Below are 18006 nucleotides of genomic sequence, written 5' to 3'. Positions count from 1 at the left end.
TATTTTACCTGGTTAAAACTGTTTTCTGTATTTGTAGTAACACTATTAAATACGCGCTTTAGTTAGCTTGACTCTTAGCTAATTCCCTCTTCGCTTCCTGTAAACAATGCGTTGCTAGGATACAAACTATCGCGAGATTACAGCTACAATCGAGAACTGGTGAAATCAAGGTTGTGTGCGCTCTGTTTTCATACTTCATCCTCGTTGTAGATATGCACAATTCGGACCATCTTAGAATAATCAGTAGTTTTGATAGTTATATATATTTTTTAAATGACCGCAAATTCAATCATATATCATTTCTCTAAAGGAATATCACTATTTAAGCCTCATTAAACGGCAGTGATGACGTCATAACTACAATAATTCGGGCTATTAGCTGGAATACAGAACAGATCAGTTAAGTATTAATGGTGTTGAAAATTATAGATAAAAATATTTTTTAATAACTTTTATATTTTAAAAAACTTATGTAGAAGTACATTATTGCCTAAATGCAAACCTTTTTGGAACTCTTATGTATAATCAGATTGAATGGAAAGAGGTCTGGAGTTTACCTAGTAAACACTGCCTCACCAATAAAGTTAAATAAATTACATATAAGGTTATTCATTTGATTTATCCAGTCAGACATAAAGTGTCAAGATTTTTCAGAGACATGGAAACTACATGCGTCTTTTGTCATTCAGAAGAAGAATCCATAAAACACTTATTTTTTTAAATGTGTATTTACCCAATCTGGTAAAGATCTATTTTTGTTATATAAAAATAAGATTTTGGAGCAAAATTTGTTGATTAACTTAATAATTATGTATGGAAATACCACACACAAACAGAAACGGAATAATAATAATAATAATAATAATAATAATAATAATAATAATAATAATAATAATAAACCTAACATTATATCATTTAAAATTGAACTTAAGCATTATATTGAGGCCCTAAAAGATGCAAGAAATAAATAAAAAAAGAAACGATGAATGTATAGAATTTTTCTTCTTTCTGTTGTTTCCATTGATGCTATTATGAATGTAACACATAATAGTTGAACACACTGTGATCCTCTGTATCTATATTGTTATTGTTTTTGTTATGCAATAAAAACACCATTTTAAGCCATAAACCATCGGGAATATTAGATTTTAATGATTTTTTAATGATCACGAATGATCTAGCGAAACATGTTTCCCGATCCAGAAAATGCGTTTAAACAAAGAATTTTTTAACAGACACAAAATCACAAAAAAAATCAATCAACCAATCACAGTACATTTGACACAATATATATCAATGTGATAAAGTGTTTCGCACAGTTCAAGGTGGATTCACTCACACACGTGTAGGGTCTGGTGCTCTAACGTGAGATCTCACACGCACGCACGCGCGCGCGGACATGCATCCCTTCCTTTACAGTGCTGTGGAACATTTGTGTGTGTGACAGAAAGTCAGCCATGACTTTAAACACACCTTCACACAAATCTGTACAAATCTGATCATAATATACAGGATATTGTTAGAGCATCCTGCAGGACCGCAGCTTTGCATTGCAAAACCCTTCAATACCCCACTATTCCGCTGTCACGTGTGACATGAAATAGAATCCGAGAGGCGTAGAAGTTTGAGTGTGTGTGTGTGTGTGTGTGTGTGTGTGTGTGTGTGTGTGTGTGTGTGTGTGTGTGTGTGTGTGTGTGTGTGTGTGTGAGTGAGTGGGCCAGCAGGAGAGCTCATCTTACCCCAGTCTACAATGGAATAGTTGGCTTTCTTTGTGAACCTTTCTGACAGAAAACCACAACCACGCAGTGCTGCACTTTCTTTATTTCTCTTTAATAACCCAATGGATATGGAGGGCACGAGGCGGCTGACTGCGTGGATCGGAGTCGGTGCTTTTCTGTTCTGCGTCCCGAGCGTCTACTGCTTCTCAGTGGCAGCGCAGGACGGCACGTGCGAGGCGAACGGCTCGGTGTACTATGTGGGTGAGTGGTACTTCCTGGACTCGGAGCACTGCACGCAGTGTGAGTGTACGGCGGAGGGAGCGGTGTGCGCGAGGACAGAGTGCACTGCACTGCCGGCTGCATGCATTCACGTGAGCCACTACCCGAGCGACTGCTGCACGCGCTGCGAGAGGATCGGCTGTGAGCACCGGGGACAGGTTTACGACCTCGGCCAAACCTTTCAGGTGAGAGCACAAGCACGGCTCCTTTCCAAACCACAAAGTGCCACAGAATAAAGAGCAGGGGAAAATGAAATAAATCCTGATGTGAGGTGCGCGAGCCAGTGTGACCTCAATGAGTCTGAGTCTGGTTCCTCTCAAGGTTTCTTCCTCATGTCCTCTCAGGGAGCTTTTCCTTGCTCATTAGGGATAGGGAATAATTATCTACTATTTTAAATTTTATGTTAATCTTTTTTAAATTCATTTAAAACTTTAATTGTATATATTCCTTTATTTTTTCTTCCTATTTATTATTATTATTATTATTATTATTATTATTATTATTATTATTATTATTATTATTGTTGTTGTTGTTACTATTATTATGACTGTTATGACTATTATGACTATTATTATTATTATTATTATTATTATTATTATTATTATTATTATTATATTTCTTTTCTCTCTCTCTTCTGTTTCCATACTCCTGTAAAGCTGCTTTGAGACAATGGGAATTGTTAAAAGCGCTATACAAATAAATTGAATTGAAATTGAATTGAAACGAATAACTCATTCTTCATTAATTCATGATTAATTGTCCGCTTAAAATATTTGAAACTAATAGCAGAAACCTCATCCTTTTTAAAACCACTTAAAGTTATTAACGAAGCCTGTATGTTATTTGTGAAATTATTACTGGCTTTTATTATTTATTATTATTTTATTTATTATTATTATTTTAGAAATTTATACTAACCAAAGACTCAAAGAGTCGAATCATTTTTAACTTAATGACTCGAATCACTGCAATAATGACACAAAGCCTCAACATATGTTGTGTACCAAAGTACAAACTACAAAATTAAATAGTATCGCCTGTTAAAAGGATGGCAGACTTAATTGAGTGGTAACGTCCCTAAACACTCTAAACCTGTGTAGGTCAAAATGTCCAAGGCTGTGTTATGTTTTTGCAGGAAAAGAGAGTTTTGGTGAGTTTAGGAACTAGTTATGACCTTTATATATATTTGGTTTATGCCATTGCCACAGAAAAATAGCGCAATGTTTGTTTGTATTATGACATTTTATAGACAGTCTATAAAATGTCATAATACAAATGGGGGAGTCTATGATAGACTCCCCAATTTACATCCTCATAAATCAAATAAGGAGAAATTCTTTCTTAAAGTGATGCCGTTGATAAGGGAAACGATAGCTGAACAACATTTTTGGGGGCGTGGGTTTCTGGGCATGGGTGGGCACGGCTGGGCATGGCTGGTCATGGGACGGGGGATTTCAATAAGTAAAAAAATCACTCAGATTTTATTCCACTCCTCTAACCTTTCGGGATGCCACTTCACACCCAAATCTTAGCTAATGCGTATTTAAGGGTTTCCCCAGGGGGAAGAAAACAATTTAATTATGTATTAGACTATTCTTCTGACTTTGTGTAATGAACAGATTTAGTCAAAATATCTAAAATGCTTCTGTAATTGATATTCAATATGCAAAGTTATGGAACATCCACAGTGTACCATCAAATCAGTAGATCTATGCTAATATTAACATAAGTATTAAATCAAAAGACGTGTACAATTAGTAATATAGCAAAGAAGTGGCAGTGTGTAAATGTTCAATATTTATTATATTTTAGTATATTTGGGAACGTTCCTGTAGTTTTTAAAACCTACTGTAGTTTTTACACATCAGCATTAGTCACCTGCATTATTTCTCCTGAATGTCCTGACTGCTTACTGAGGCTAGACAATCGGGAATGGCTTTCAAACCCAAGGTTATCATCTTCTGGAGTCATCTGTATTTGTATTAAATGTTCTCTACAATTTTATGGATGTTTTTGAGGTCAACGTTACTTCAGGCAATTGGCTCTTAAACATTGTAACCCAGTAAATTAGTTCTAGTCTGCTTCAAAGAAACCTGGGCATAAATCCAGCACAGATGAATTTTTTTGGGGAGTTCATTGCCTTCATGCAGTTGTCACACTATAAATATCTGAATGGTACTTGACCATAGTACAGCTCTATGTTTAATTTTTGCATCTTCTTGCATGCCAGTGCCTAAGGACTAAGACCGTATGGGTCATAAACAGTCAGTCTGTCTTTCTGATCTCTCCCAGACCTAAGATGAGAGAAACTCCCACTCACGACCCACTGTGGCCTGCTCTTGGCTGACCTGACAGGAGTGGAAACCGATACAAACTTGTGCTGTTGTACTCCTATTTTAATGTTTGAGCTGATGTGCATTCTGAAATGCTTTTCTGCTGGCAGTCTTAGTGCCAAGCCTGGAAAAATGTGTGTGTTGTGTCAGGAAGGGCATCTGGGATTTAAAAAAAACCCCCAAAACACTCTCCCAAGATCAAATAAGCGGAAAGAATGATCCGCTGTGGTGACATGAGCAAGGAGCAGCCAAAGGACAACAAGAACAGTTGTTAAAGAGTGGTTATTTGATGTACTGTAAGTTTTTTGTCAGTTAGAAACGGTCTCTTCTGCCCTCTCCTATCAACAAATCACTGGGTGTGTGTGTTTGTGTTTGAGAGAGAGAGAGAGAGAGAGAGAGAGAGAGAGAGAGAGAGAGAGAGAATCAAAGGAGATCACTATTCAAACCAACTCTTCTGGCACAAAAAAGTGTCAGTCACTGAGATCACTATCAAATTCTCTATTCTGATGTTTATCATGAACATTAACTGAAGCTCTTGGTGTGTATGATTTTGTACACTGGCACACACCAGTCTGCCTCTTGATTGGTTGAATAGATTGATGCCTTAGATAGATGCCAGTATATATTTCCGGGTTGTATCTCGGCTTAGTATTTGTTAGCTGTTACTATTATTAACTTATCACCTTGCAGTTTGTGTAATAATGAACAACATAAAAAACATCCTCACTTTAAACCATTTACTGATCCTAGCTCGTGTAGGGACATATACAGATTTTCATAATGCATATCATCTTAAAGCAGATTGATTATTGTGAACACTTGTGAATAAGTAGTGTAGATGCTGGACTGGATCTGACATTACAGGAAGCACATCAGAACAGTACTGTTTAGAGACGGCATGTGATGTTTTCTGATTCTCTGTATTATTCTCCTTTTCTTCCACGTGTAATGGCATTCAGTAATAAATGGGGACTGCAGCACAGGATGCACATGATAAATTTGTGTATTATTTTAGCCAATATAAACTTCAGTATAAAAATGAGATTGTTTAAAGCTGAAATTTATATTTGGATTAGTCTTAGATATGCCTCGTTATCTTCCTCGCTCAGGTAATAGACTTATGATTATTGTAGTGAATGGAAGGGGGTAATTAAAGCACAGCGCAGTGTCAAGTCTGCCGGCGGGCGAGCGCTTTACTTGGCTGATATATTTATTTATTTATTTTTGGTCTTCAAGTGGCGTGCTGTGGCAGTTTAAACAGCAGGTGGGTGTGATTTCTGCGATTTCTTTATCCTAGAAGAGACCAACCTATTCTATACAATATTGTCATAGAAAAGAAAAATGATGAAGAGGAGTTTAAAAATGTTAAGTTAAAGGTTAAGCCAGTCATTTTAGGGTCATGTCTGTAAGAAAATACAGATTGTATGCACTCAGATTCCACTCCAAGATACACATCGGAACGAGCTCATTTCTAAAACGGCTTAAGTATCATAAGGTAATACGTTTAGAACACTAAATGAATAAACTTGATTAAGATGTTATTATAGGAGCGGCAGCAGGACATCAAGGACTGTCACTAACAAAGGGTCTACGTGACCTCGATTACTATTTAAAGTGACCATTTGGGTGATAACAACTACCAAGCCAAGGTGAACGTGACCACGATTAACGTTTACAGACATCCGGCTAGACAAAAATGTGTAACCTCATTTAAACTACAAATAGGGAAAACGGTATAAAACGCTTGCGCAAGATTCGTCCTACGTTCTTCTTGACTCCAATGAACCCAAAGTACTTCATGTATTTTGTCACTGCTATGTCGGAATACACTTCTTGTTCTTCATTAAGATCTTCACCCTCGTCGTTTTATTTTCTTACATTTTGTTTTCTTACATGCCTCTACTGTAGGTTTGTTACAATACAAGAGCTCTACATATAGATGCCAGGAGGCTTCAGGAGATTATGTGCTTTACATGCTACATACAGTACGAAGACTAGGTGAGATTATGAACTACTGACAAATACAGGTGTATGTTTTACAGCCATCAGAATGTGAGCAGTGTACCTGCGACAATGACGGCATTGCCAGGTGCCTAGTAGCGGACTGTGCCCCTCCTGCATGTGTCAACCCGGTCTTTCAAAGTGGGAAGTGCTGCCCAGACTGCAAAGATGGTAAGCTGCTTTAAATAGTATAGATAAACTCAATTTAAAAAGAGAACCAACCAACCCAACCCCCCCCCCCCCCCCCTTTTTTTTTTTTTACAAACATTGATTTAAAAATGTATTGCTAATCCTAACGTTCTGGGCACAGAATTCCTCTGGATAACGTTCCTCTTTCCTCTGCATCTCATCTCATGTGCTTCTCATAATAACCCTGGTGTAATACTCTCACATAATCTGAAGCTCAAGAAAATGGATAAGATGCAGGAACACGAGTGCAGCAGTTCCCAGTCTGTTGGCAGGAAAGGTAGTTTTACCCCTTCCAGATGTGTACTGTGAAGGAAGCGTCTAATCAGGGAATTTATCCTAACGAATAAAAAGGAAAGTAGCTCTGGGGAGCCAAATCAGCACGTCAACAGATCTCAGCCATGCTGTTGACCTTGATTTACTCCTTTGAGACATTTAAAAATGTCTTGTCTGACTGTAAACCTACAACCATTCATTGTGCCAGAAAACAGAAGCGAACCTGCAGATGCAAGTGCTGGTGGGATTTATTAAAAGTTCAGATGAATTCAAATAACATCAGGCAAAGAGCTTGTAAACATTTTATTGCTTGTAGGCTGTATAAAAATGACAGACACATACAGTATTTAAATAGAATTAGTCAAATGAGATTTTCTTTTGAAAAAATATTGTGTAGCAAAACCGAGTTGGTTTCCAGAAACTTCTTGTCTTTGACTTTTTTATAACTTGTCATCCATTACATTGCACTGCTTTTAATAATGTCTAGTGTGTTGAAAAAGTCTTCTCTGTGGTGACGGATGGTTGTTGTCTACCTTGGGAACACTTAGTAAGCAGGGACACACTCTGAGTGTCAGAGTAGTTCATAGCAGGCCATCATTCACACTCATTAGAATTAACCGGAGCCAATTACTGGCACTGACCTGTCCTGAACCAACACTAATCAAAGCTACGGATCAGATATCTCATATGAAAAAAGTAGTATATAGTAATACCTCGAGATACGCTCGTATCTCAAATTGCTCGTATTTCAAAACAATTTTCCCCATTTAAATGAATTGAAATCCCATTAATCTGTTCCAGCTCGCAAAATTCCACTCCAGTTGTTTTATGTGTTTTGAATCTGAAAAATGTTTAGTACCTGTATTTATAAATGACAAATATTGTATAAAAACATACAGTAATAAAAGAGAATGTTAAAAAAATAAACTGGTTTTACTTTACAGAAGATGAGCACGGAGGTTGAGGGAGGAATAAACAGGCAGAGGAGTTAGGAGGAATTACACTTTCACTTTCGGTCACTTACTCGCTACTGTACGCTCTTAATGTTACTTTACACTTAAATGGAACTTAACTAAACTTTACTAAAATTAACAAACAACTGAAATTCTCTTAACTGAATTTAATTGCTACAATTTCTGTTTGCTTTACATTAATTTTGCTTAATTTTCATCATCGCTTTTCTCTTCACTTGTTTTTGCCTTTTTTTGTCACTCTTTCCTCACTAACATCTGCCGGTCGTTTTAATAAAAACCTATCCAAGGAGGTTTGTTTCTTTCTCCCTTTTAAAATGTTTCAGAAATGTGTAAGGCAAGTGTCATTAAACAACGCTGATGCACGACCAGTTGCAACTATTTCTAGGATGTTCGTATCTCACACGCGGTTGTTGGGGATCTTTGTTTCGGTGGCGGCACAAACTTGGTCGAATCACAGCCCGTATCTCAAAAAATTCGTATGTCACAGCATTCGTATCTCGAGGTATCACTGTACTACCCTTTAATACCATTCATATAAAAATGGTTAAAACCATCAAGGAATTGAATACATAATCATACTTAGCCTTCTACCGGTGTATTATAGGTGGGCTTACAGAGCAATGTGGGGGTTCTGGTTCTTTGCAGCTATCATTAGTTTCTCAGGAGTTCTCGGTTGCACTATTATAAACTGTTGTAGAAAGGACATTATTTACATTTACATTATTTACTGTCCAGTGTGACAGAAATGAGGATGAGGTTCCCTTCTGAGTCTGGTTCCTCTCGAGGATTCTTCCTCATATCATCTCAGGGAGTTTTTCCTTTATATATATATATATATATATATATATATATATATATATATATATATATATATATATATATATATATATATATATTCAGAAATCACTAGGCATGAGGCAGGATTATATCCTGAATGGGATTCCAGTCCATGGCAGGCCACTTTTACACTGTGGGCAAATAAAGCAGGCAGTCCGAACTCTGGCATGTTTTTGGGAGGTGATAAGAAACCAGAGAACATTTCACATATGACATTCGGCTAAGTCTGGTGACCCATACTCAGAATTCATTCTCTGCATTTAACCCATCCAAAGTGCACACACACAGCAGTGAACACACATCTGGAACACACCGTGGGTTGGGGGGCTCAGTCGTGGTATTGCCGGCCCGAGACTCGAACCCACAACCTTAGGGTTAGGAGTCAAACTCTTTAACCATTAGGCCACGAGTTCCCATATTTTTCATATCATGCTATGTCATCATAACACTATTCATAACAATCTATTCATTTCTAGTCCATGGCCACAAAGTGTTTGTCTGTTGTCTAGGGCCCAATTGCTATGTGGACGACTCTCGGGCGCAGATAATCCCCGGAGGCGTGGCAGTGTGGGTGGATTCCTGCACCAAATGCCGATGCCACGACGGACAGGATGCCGGCTATTGGGAGGGCAACCGTGTGGCCACATGTACCCGCCTCCACAACTGCACCATCAGCGAGGGAGAAAACTAAAACTCACACATGCTTCAGTAGCAGAGCTTGAAGCTCAGCAGAGTCAAGCATGTCATGATAGCTTGTGCTTGTGTATCTAATCATAGCCTTTTGTAGACTTTGTGATTATAGTCTTGTATAACCTGCCCAACTTTGAAGTTGAATGCTAAATGACACGGCTGAACGTCGCTTTGGCCTTGTAAAGGATGTTCTTTAGATTTAGCCCTAATAAGTAGGCTGCAGTCAGGAACAAAATACTGAGTGAATATTTAATCAGCATTCCACAACTAAAACAATATATTTTGATGCTAATATAAAACCAATAGCTATTACTTTGTTGCACAGTATTTGTTCTAGTTGATTACTGATTATATTAAACAACTTTCCCAACCTTATTGTAGGCTGTTTAGTAACTTTGAGATTCAAGACTCCATGAATTAAATGCCATAAATGTTGGTTCATGAATGTTGTTTACTCTTATTGCATAAAAAGTCAGAGTCTGGTTCAAATCTGTATATCATACATATATATTTATACATAGATCGAGAAACGCTAATACAATGCATTGTCCTGTATTTTGTTTCTGTTTAACCTGCCCTCACTTCAGCTGAAATGGTTAATACTTTTTCAAAAATAGTGGCACATTTGCCTCACACCTCCAGAGTTGGGGGTTCGATTCCCGCCTCCGCCTTATGTGTGGGGAGTTTGCATGTTCTCGCGTGCCTCGGGGGTTTCCTCTGGGTTCTCTGGTTTCCTCCCCTGGTCCAAAGACATGCATGGTAGGTTGATTGGCTCTGGAAAATTGTCTGTAGTGTGTGATTGCGTGAGTGAATGAGAGTGTGTGTGTGTGTGTGCGCCCTGCAATGGGTGTGTGTAAGAGTTTTCTGAAAACCAAATAAAAAAAAACAATTACTCCAGTCCCATGCTGGCATGGAAGTAGCTAAAGGAGTAAATGATTTTATACAAGCATTTTGTTAAAAAAAAACAAAAAACATGCCAGTTCGTTGCTTGGGGGTGGGGGTGGGGGGGGGTGGGCTTTTTACATTTTTTTTAATGAATCACTGTAAATCAGCATTGTTTTGATATACTGAGGTGCACCATGAGAAATAAATGGCTTTGATTTAACACTGCTTTTGTCTTTATTAACAGAATTGTTTTCACATCTTCTGTCAGTTTCTAATAAAAGTCCTGATCTCTAGTTACATCTACAAGCTTTAGAATCTGCTTAATTAAAAAAAAAAATGACTGAGAGGCAGTTTGATTGTTCCAGTATGAGTAGATTAAACATTCAGTAAGAAATAAAAAATTCAGAAGTTTTATCATTTCCGGATTTATTAAGATTTATAATCTTAATACTGGATGTAAATTATACAGACAGGTTGCATGTGCCTTCAATGAAAATCAAATGATTATTACAACAAGGCATTGTTGAAAGTCCTGTGAATAAACTTGATGACATTTATAATTTAAGTCAAATATCTTGGGAAATCTTTCCAGTAGTATTGCATATAAACCTTGAAACTGCAGCTATCTTATCGTTTAGCTAACAATATTGCAGATTTTCAATAATTACAGCTTCGTCTAGTTAGAAATGTAGATAAAGAAATGTTTCTTTACATTCTCTTATACATCAATGTGACGAAGAATTCAGCCTAACAAAGGAATGATTAGAATACCTAAAGTGCTCACTTGGATTCTTCTCTTACTTTGGGCTTTTCCCGTTATGGGTCGCCGCAGTGAATCTTCTGTTTACACCTAACTCTATCCTCAGCATCCTCTAATCTTGCACCAATTCCCTTCATGTCCTCTTTTAACATACCCATATATCTCCTCTTTGGCCTTCCTCTTGACCTCTTACCTGGCAGCTCCATCTCCAACATCCTTTTACCAATATAACCATCTCCCTCCTCTGTACATGTCCAAACCATCTCACTATAGTCCAGCCAACCTGATCTGTCCCTCTGATGTTTCTTCACTGCTACAGTCTCTAACCCATACAGCATAGCTTGCCTCACTACTGTCTTGTACATACTCATTTGGATTGCATTGTGTAACTTTTCTAATCAAAAAATTAAACAATAATAAAGCACTGTGCAAAATCTTGGCTGGCCTCAATTTATTTTAGTAAACACTGTTTAACATCTGGGGTCACGGTGGCTTAGTGGTTAGCACGTTTGCCTCACACCCCCAGGGTTGGGGGTTCGATTCGCACCTCCGCCTTGTGTGTGTGTGGAGTTTGCATGTTCTCCCCGTGCCTCGGGGGTTTCCTCCGGGTACTCCGGGTTCCTCCCCCGGTCCAAATACATGCATGGTAGGTTGATTGGCATCTCTGGAAAATTGTCCATAGTGTGTGATTGTGTGTGTGAATGAGAGTGTGTGTGCACTGTGATGGGTTGGCACCCCGTCCAGGGTGTATCCTGCCATGATGCCCAATGACGCCTGAGATAGGCACAGGCTCCCCGTGACCCGAGAAGTTCGGATACGTGGTAGAAAATGAATGAATGAATGAATGTTTAACATCTTTATGTTTCGTGCAGGTGGCTTAGGGCTTATGGGATAAGGTGCCAATGGGATAGACTCTGCACCACATGAGCCTGTAAAGAAAATGGATGGAAGGATGCATGAATCAATGGATGTCTTGTTCATACACACTAGCCTGTCATCAGATGGTGCAAAAACATCTGAAAGATCTGTGGCAAGTTCTCTAACTCCTGAACAACCTTCAAGGGTTACTTTCAGATAAATCAGCGCTCATTGGAAAACTGATGCAGTAAGACATCGATCGATAAATCTGTCAGCTTTGTGCTCGGGTCTTCATCAGTGAACATTTAAAGACTGCGGCAGTATGGAATTAGTGTTAAGTCTGTAATGAACTCATTAATGACGCTGACCTGTTGGGTTCCTCAGGAGCTCTTGGTTGCTTAATTCCATTCGACTACAAACTGTTGTAGAAAGGACATTTTTTATATTTACATTATTTCCTGTCCAGTGTCCCCCAAATGAGGATGAGGTTCCCTTCGGAGTCTGAGTTCTTCGTCTCAAGGTTTCTTCCTCATGTCATCTCAGGGAGATTTTTCTTGCCACCGTCGACCTCCGGCTTGCTCATTAGAGATAAATGTTAGATATATAGTATAGCTGAGTCATGTCATGGGATCCGTCCAAAAAGTACAATCTAATCATTGTTTAGTGTACGTTGTCTTCCATCAGAGAAAATCACAACCAGCCAATACTGACCTTTTTTTTTTTTTAAAGTTCGCTTGACCGGACACTTCAGTTGAATGGGTTTGCCTTGTCGATTAGGACCTCTGAGTGGAAGATTCTGAAATAAAAACCTCTTTCTCTCTAAAATTCTCCAAATGATATTGTACAAATTTGATCAACAAGCCTAGTATTTGAATAAGTGGTTCATCATGCAGGTTGAATGTTGTGAGTAATTAATGTGAGTAATGTAGTGACATTGTAGTACAAATCGTGTTGGATTGCATTATGGGATATAGATGGTTATATAGATACAACTACAATAATAATGTGTTAAACAGTGAAGAGGGTGTTAATAGGGTGTGATGGCTGACATATGCTGGATTTATCCTGTTTATAAACAAATGCAAAAATGACAGAGTACATTATCGCTTTAGCACGTGCTTTGATCAGAAGTGCTGGCTCCACGTTTAACAAGTCCTCTTAATGTGGGATACTGTCAACACCATGCCAGTACACACACACACACACACACACACACACACACACACACACACACACACACACACACACACACACACTCTTCCACATTTTCTTTAATATTCTTCAGCAGCAAATGATAATCACGAGGAAGAAACATTGTTCCAAGTGACAGCTCTTCTTTATTTGTATAAAAAAGTATGTTCGATATGACATAATGCATTCTACATAGAACCATATGTTGACATTCAATGTACAAAAAAAAAAAAACCTAAGTACTGTAGATCCAGTAAGTTTTTGAAAAGCCACTCAGAGCTTGAAGACCAGTCTTTATTTTAAACAGGTGTAATATTTTCGAGAGCCCCTGCCCTTGTCTTGTACGCTTTATATTCCGCAGACGAGGATGAAGGGATGGGATGGATGAGGAGAAGAGAGGAGAGGAGAAGAGAGAAGAGAAGATAGAAGCATAAACACCAAGAGAGAGAGAGAGAGAGCTACACACAGTGAGCTACTTCTTTAGAGAGGGAGAATAACCGGTATAAAATCTCCCAACAAATATGATACTGTACTGTACTGAAATGTGCTTAAGCTTTGATCCTATGAAGTAGTTAGATATAATGTACTGTATAATCAGCGATAATGACCGAGCTTTTCTTTCTTGCGTTGTGCAAAGCACGTAATGAGACAACTTGCCTTGCTTAGCGTCATGACATAGCAGCAATGATACACAGGTAGATGGTTACGGAAAGAAAGAACAACAACAAAAAACACATAAAGAACACATTCTTTCATAAAGCACAGTAAGATTATGCTCCAAACAAAGTGTTTCTCCTTCCGGGCGGCCAAAAAAAAAAAAGTGCACCTTCACATCTACACTGTAGATTCAATTCAGCAGCACATGTGCACTATTCTAACTCACAGACATCTCGTTAGCTTCCTCGCTGTCGCATATGTACAAATTCACAGAGATTAAAAAAAAATATATATTAACGAGGCTGCTACAGCATGCTGCGATTCATAAGACGGCCTCGGGGGTGGGGGGTTTAAAATAAAATAAAAAAAAATAAAGCCCTTCAATAAAATCTCAGGCTACGGGAAATGAAAATCTCAATTTCAATTTCAGGGAGGAAAAAAAAAGAGACGCTTTTTCTTCCATCCCGATTGACGGTCTGTGTTCTATTTAAGGTCGTATCGTCGAGTATAATACGTTTATACGAATGGCGTTGTGGCCGTTTCTGTCGTTAGAACGTATTATTTAATTATTATGTTGGAGTGTGTTGTCTGTCAGCTACGTTTGCACCACGGTCCACTAGCAACACGGTTGATAAGCTTTGGTATACTGTATATATATGTATAAAGATAATACATTATTATATGTATAATATTATAAGGAACGAAACATGACGAGACGTGCTGTTACAGGAAAATAATGGGTGCTGAGGCGATATGCTGTTTTCCTTCCTACAGTATTGTCCTTAAAATCTTCAACAACGTGTCCTGCTTTTGTTCTTTTTTGTTGCTCTGATACCACAGCAGTCAGCCAACGTGAACAAATCGGATTGATTAACAAACAACACGTCGTACTTATACATCTATTTGCAGATACGTCATTAAGTCCCTGTTATGACTTGTGTTACTGTAACTCTAACTATAATCTATACAGTTGCAGTTGTTCCCTCACCAGCCTTTTTTTCTCTCTTTCTCTCTCTATCTTTCGGCATTAATAAGCCAAAAAACAGACAACTTGTGTTACTAAGAAACCATGAAGCCCTCAGATTGTTCTCATTTTATAAAATGTAAAGGACCAGCTGTTAGGCAGTCGCAAAGGGCCTTCTAACGATGCTACATACTGTAAATGTCTCCTCAAAGAAAATACAGCTGAGAAACAATTAGACATGTTTTTTTCCTCCCATTTATGTGGCTGTATCCCTGTTTCTAACCTGGGATTTGCCTTGTAGCGTTTCTCCTTCCAGACCAATCAGAATGGAGAATTCAGCGATGCCGTGGTAATATAATGTTATAAATATATATAATATTTAAATATAATAACCAGTTTGAATATACGTGTCAGTAAGGTGACCAGGAAGTTTGCTGAATTAGGAATTTCGACAGAATACATTTTTTCAAAAGGAAAAAACAAAACAAAACAAAAAAAAACTATTTAGCACTGACTTGGCACAAATGTAGAAGAAAAACATGGCACATAAAGAGAAACGATGAGGGCTCACACAGGAAGCAACAGGGGTTAAAAAAGTAGCTAAAAATAGGAATCAAATGTACTGGGGGGGGGGCTGGATTAGACATCCATCCAAACAATAAAAGACGACTCGAGCACCTCATAAAATGTCTGAAGGCATCAGTATGGTGTGCATAGGCATTAAAGGAAAACAGTAAGAACCACAAGCCGAAAAAAGAAAAGGGGAAATCGCTAAATTACAGATGAAAATTTCAGCTCCGGGGTTTGATCAGAGTTCACTGTGGTCTTGAATGAGCGTGACCTCCGACACACACAGCAATTAATGTTAAGATGCATGAAGATTTAAAAAAAACTGAAGGTGAACGACCAATAAAACTTAAAACACACACAGAAAACACTTATTCTATGTTGATTTCAAGTGACTGACAGCGGTGAACATGTACAGCTGGGCCAGAATTCCCAAGGTCTCCAAGTGAGAGTTCCCAGAATCCCTTTTCTACTCCATTCTGGACCACCAAAGGCAGGGCTCTACTCAGGAAAAGGTTGCCAAAGCACCTGTGCACACCTTCTCCAAATCCTGTCACTGAAACCTTTAAGCTTTCAGCATAATCGGTGCTTCGGCGGTTGAAGTCACAGAGCAGGAAGAGTAGAAATACAAAATAAGTTTGGAAAAAACGGTTGGAAAGTGAGAAAGATGACGATCCAGAGGCTTCTATAAAGCACAGATGATGTGTCTTTGTCATCTCCAGCTTCGCCGATACAATGAGAAAGATGCGAGTTGGAGTCTGCAGCAGCTGCAGGTACAAAAGACATTTGTTTCTAAAACGTCCCAACATCAAGCTAACAGCATTATCCTTTCAGATCGGATCCAGAAACAATGTTCATTCGTGTCCTCCACGTTTGACCAGAAGGTCTATTAGAGCGTCCTTAACGTTAAGTCACTTATCGCACGATTCAGAGTCTGTACTGGAGTCAAAATCTGCATGCGGATTTATAAATCCACAAGAAGTCCAGTGTATTCCTGAGAACTAACCTGTTCAGCATGTCACTGCTGCACACAGAGGCTCACGGCCATGGACGGTGTGTATATATAGACGTGTGTGTGTGTGTGTGTGTGTGTGTGTGTGTGTGTGTGTGTTCGGACCTAGCCATGGTCTATCCTCTAAGTGGTCTTGGAGGGGGTTTACCAATCTCCACTGAGATGTTGGTGTAGAGCGGGTACTTTTTAATGGAGACCAGGCGATACGTCAGCGAGCTGATGCCGTCCTTCCTCATGGTGTTCTTGGTATTCTGGATTTTATTAAACCTGTCAGGGAAAAAAAAATTATGTGGATTTATAAACATCATAAAATGTGGATTGCTACATGTTTTCATCATCTACTGTTGTGGATATTGTGAAGTGGCATCACAAGATGATTCTGTGGTACATGCTCTTTATCAGTGCGAACACATGCCTCGTCAAAGCTTTCCTCCTTATTATCATACTGTACATGCTATCATTTATTCTAACAGCTTCCATCCAGCCATTCTTTACATGGTTTATCCTGCTGGGTTGCGGGGAACCTGGAATCTATCCCAGGAGACTCAGGGTACAGACTGTACAGGATGCCAGTTTATCTCAGGGCACAATCATACACATGGAACAATGTAGAGATGCATTTAGCCTACAATGCATGTCTTTGGACTGGGGGACTGGGGGAGAAAGCTGGAGTATCAGGAGGAAACCCCCTGAAACACTGGAAGAACATTCAAACTTCACACACACACGAGGCAGGTCTTAAACCCTCAACCCTGGAGGTTAATCCCCTTATATTGTATCGAACGTTGACCTCTTATCATTTAGTTTTCAGTTTTATCACTTTTTCATTCCTTTTTTTTTTTTTCATTTTCATGCACAAATTCAAAAATGAGAATATAAACCCAATCATAAACATCCATCCCAGTGATTAATGAAATATCTCTAACTGCAAAAATAACAGGTTCATGGCATCTTTATACTGTATATGTGCACATTTTGTCAGCAAACCCAAGGATTTGTAAGGAAATCTGTGTATTGTGAATATATTTCCTGACAAAAAGATCTGAGATTTAATTTGTGCGTTTCGATTTCCCAGCCTGTTGTAGCATCATCAGCCAGCAGATGGCAGACTGGGCAAAGGAATATATATATATACGGTATATATACAGTATAAATATATAAATGCGGTCAATCCCTTCCCTTTAGTCATTCTTTTTCCAGGAACTTTATACTGCATACACAGATACACACATACAGCTACTGCAAAATATCGCACACACATATGCACACACGCTAAACTGGTCCTACATGCTAAAGGACATATAAAATATGTCTCACTTTGACCACATGCATACTGTATTACCCAGGAGTAAAGCTACTTCTAAAGGCAAAATTGAAGAAAGGTTCCCTTCCTAAGCACTGTGACTGGTGTAGTAAATGCTGGCACTGGAGACTCCTTATGTAAATGTAACAAAACTTTGCATTAACAAACTCAAAATTCGAACCCACATAAGATTTGATATTATTTTTTGCCAGAATTCAGCTACAGGGGTCAAGGTAAAGTTGTTTAATTCTGACATTAAGCCTCTTGATTAGTACACTTGTCTAGATTAGTGACTTGTCAATGTAAACAAAAACAAATTATTTTATCTCCGCAAGTCCGATAAACTCAACAGTATTAGCGGATGAATATAATATCGATGGAGAGTTTCAGATGCGCATAAACTAGCACTCGGGGCATCTCAGAGAGCAGAAATGGTTTAAAGCACTGAACGTCTTCTTTCATACTGTATAAGCCATTAAGCACTGCTGTGAAGTGTGACATAAAAAAAGAAGTTC

At 38.5% G+C, this 18006-nt stretch overlaps 3 protein-coding genes across 5 annotated transcripts in view; 1 reads left to right on the top strand and 2 right to left on the bottom strand.

Annotated features, from left to right (window-relative positions):
- ccdc24 (coiled-coil domain containing 24) overlaps positions 1–154 on the bottom strand; it is a 16231-nt gene extending 16077 nt beyond the window's left edge. For both annotated transcript variants that reach the window (XM_047816054.1, XM_027179099.2), the window contains exon 1: positions 9–154. The gene's annotated coding sequence lies outside the window, so the exon portion shown is untranslated. The remainder of the gene's footprint in view (positions 1–8) is intronic.
- A 903-nt stretch (positions 155–1057) lies between these two features.
- zgc:113531 (uncharacterized protein LOC541359 homolog) lies at positions 1058–10041 on the top strand. Its single transcript, XM_027179158.2, has 3 exons — positions 1058–2182; positions 6373–6502; positions 9114–10041. Exons 1-3 carry the CDS (start codon positions 1841–1843, stop codon positions 9293–9295), a joined length of 654 nt encoding a protein of 217 aa, XP_027034959.2. The 5' UTR covers positions 1058–1840; the 3' UTR covers positions 9296–10041.
- Positions 10042–13108: 3067 nt separating this feature from the next.
- b4galt2 (UDP-Gal:betaGlcNAc beta 1,4- galactosyltransferase, polypeptide 2) overlaps positions 13109–18006 on the bottom strand; it is a 133630-nt gene continuing 128732 nt past the window's right edge. For both annotated transcript variants that reach the window (XM_027133569.2, XM_047822036.1), the window contains exon 7: positions 13109–16455. In XM_027133569.2, coding sequence (XP_026989370.1) covers positions 16305–16455 — 151 coding nt within the window. In that variant the 3' untranslated portion in view covers positions 13109–16304. The remainder of the gene's footprint in view (positions 16456–18006) is intronic.

Source organism: Tachysurus fulvidraco, chromosome 1, assembly GCF_022655615.1.
Source record: "Tachysurus fulvidraco isolate hzauxx_2018 chromosome 1, HZAU_PFXX_2.0, whole genome shotgun sequence".
NCBI lineage: Eukaryota > Metazoa > Chordata > Actinopteri > Siluriformes > Bagridae > Tachysurus > Tachysurus fulvidraco.
The sequence above is the reverse complement of the archived record's forward strand: the minus strand, read 5'-3'. Positions and strand labels throughout refer to the sequence as shown.

Excerpts from the sequence above, each read along its gene's own strand:
- zgc:113531 (XM_027179158.2), top strand. The coding sequence starts at position 1,841 with ATGGATATGGAGGGCACGAGGCGGCTGACTGCGTGGATCGGAGTCGGT. Across the intron at positions 2,183-6,372 it reads ACCTCGGCCAAACCTTTCAG|CCATCAGAATGTGAGCAGTG; the intron begins GTGAGAGCACAA and ends TATGTTTTACAG. Across the intron at positions 6,503-9,113 it reads CTGCCCAGACTGCAAAGATG|GGCCCAATTGCTATGTGGAC; the intron begins GTAAGCTGCTTT and ends TCTGTTGTCTAG.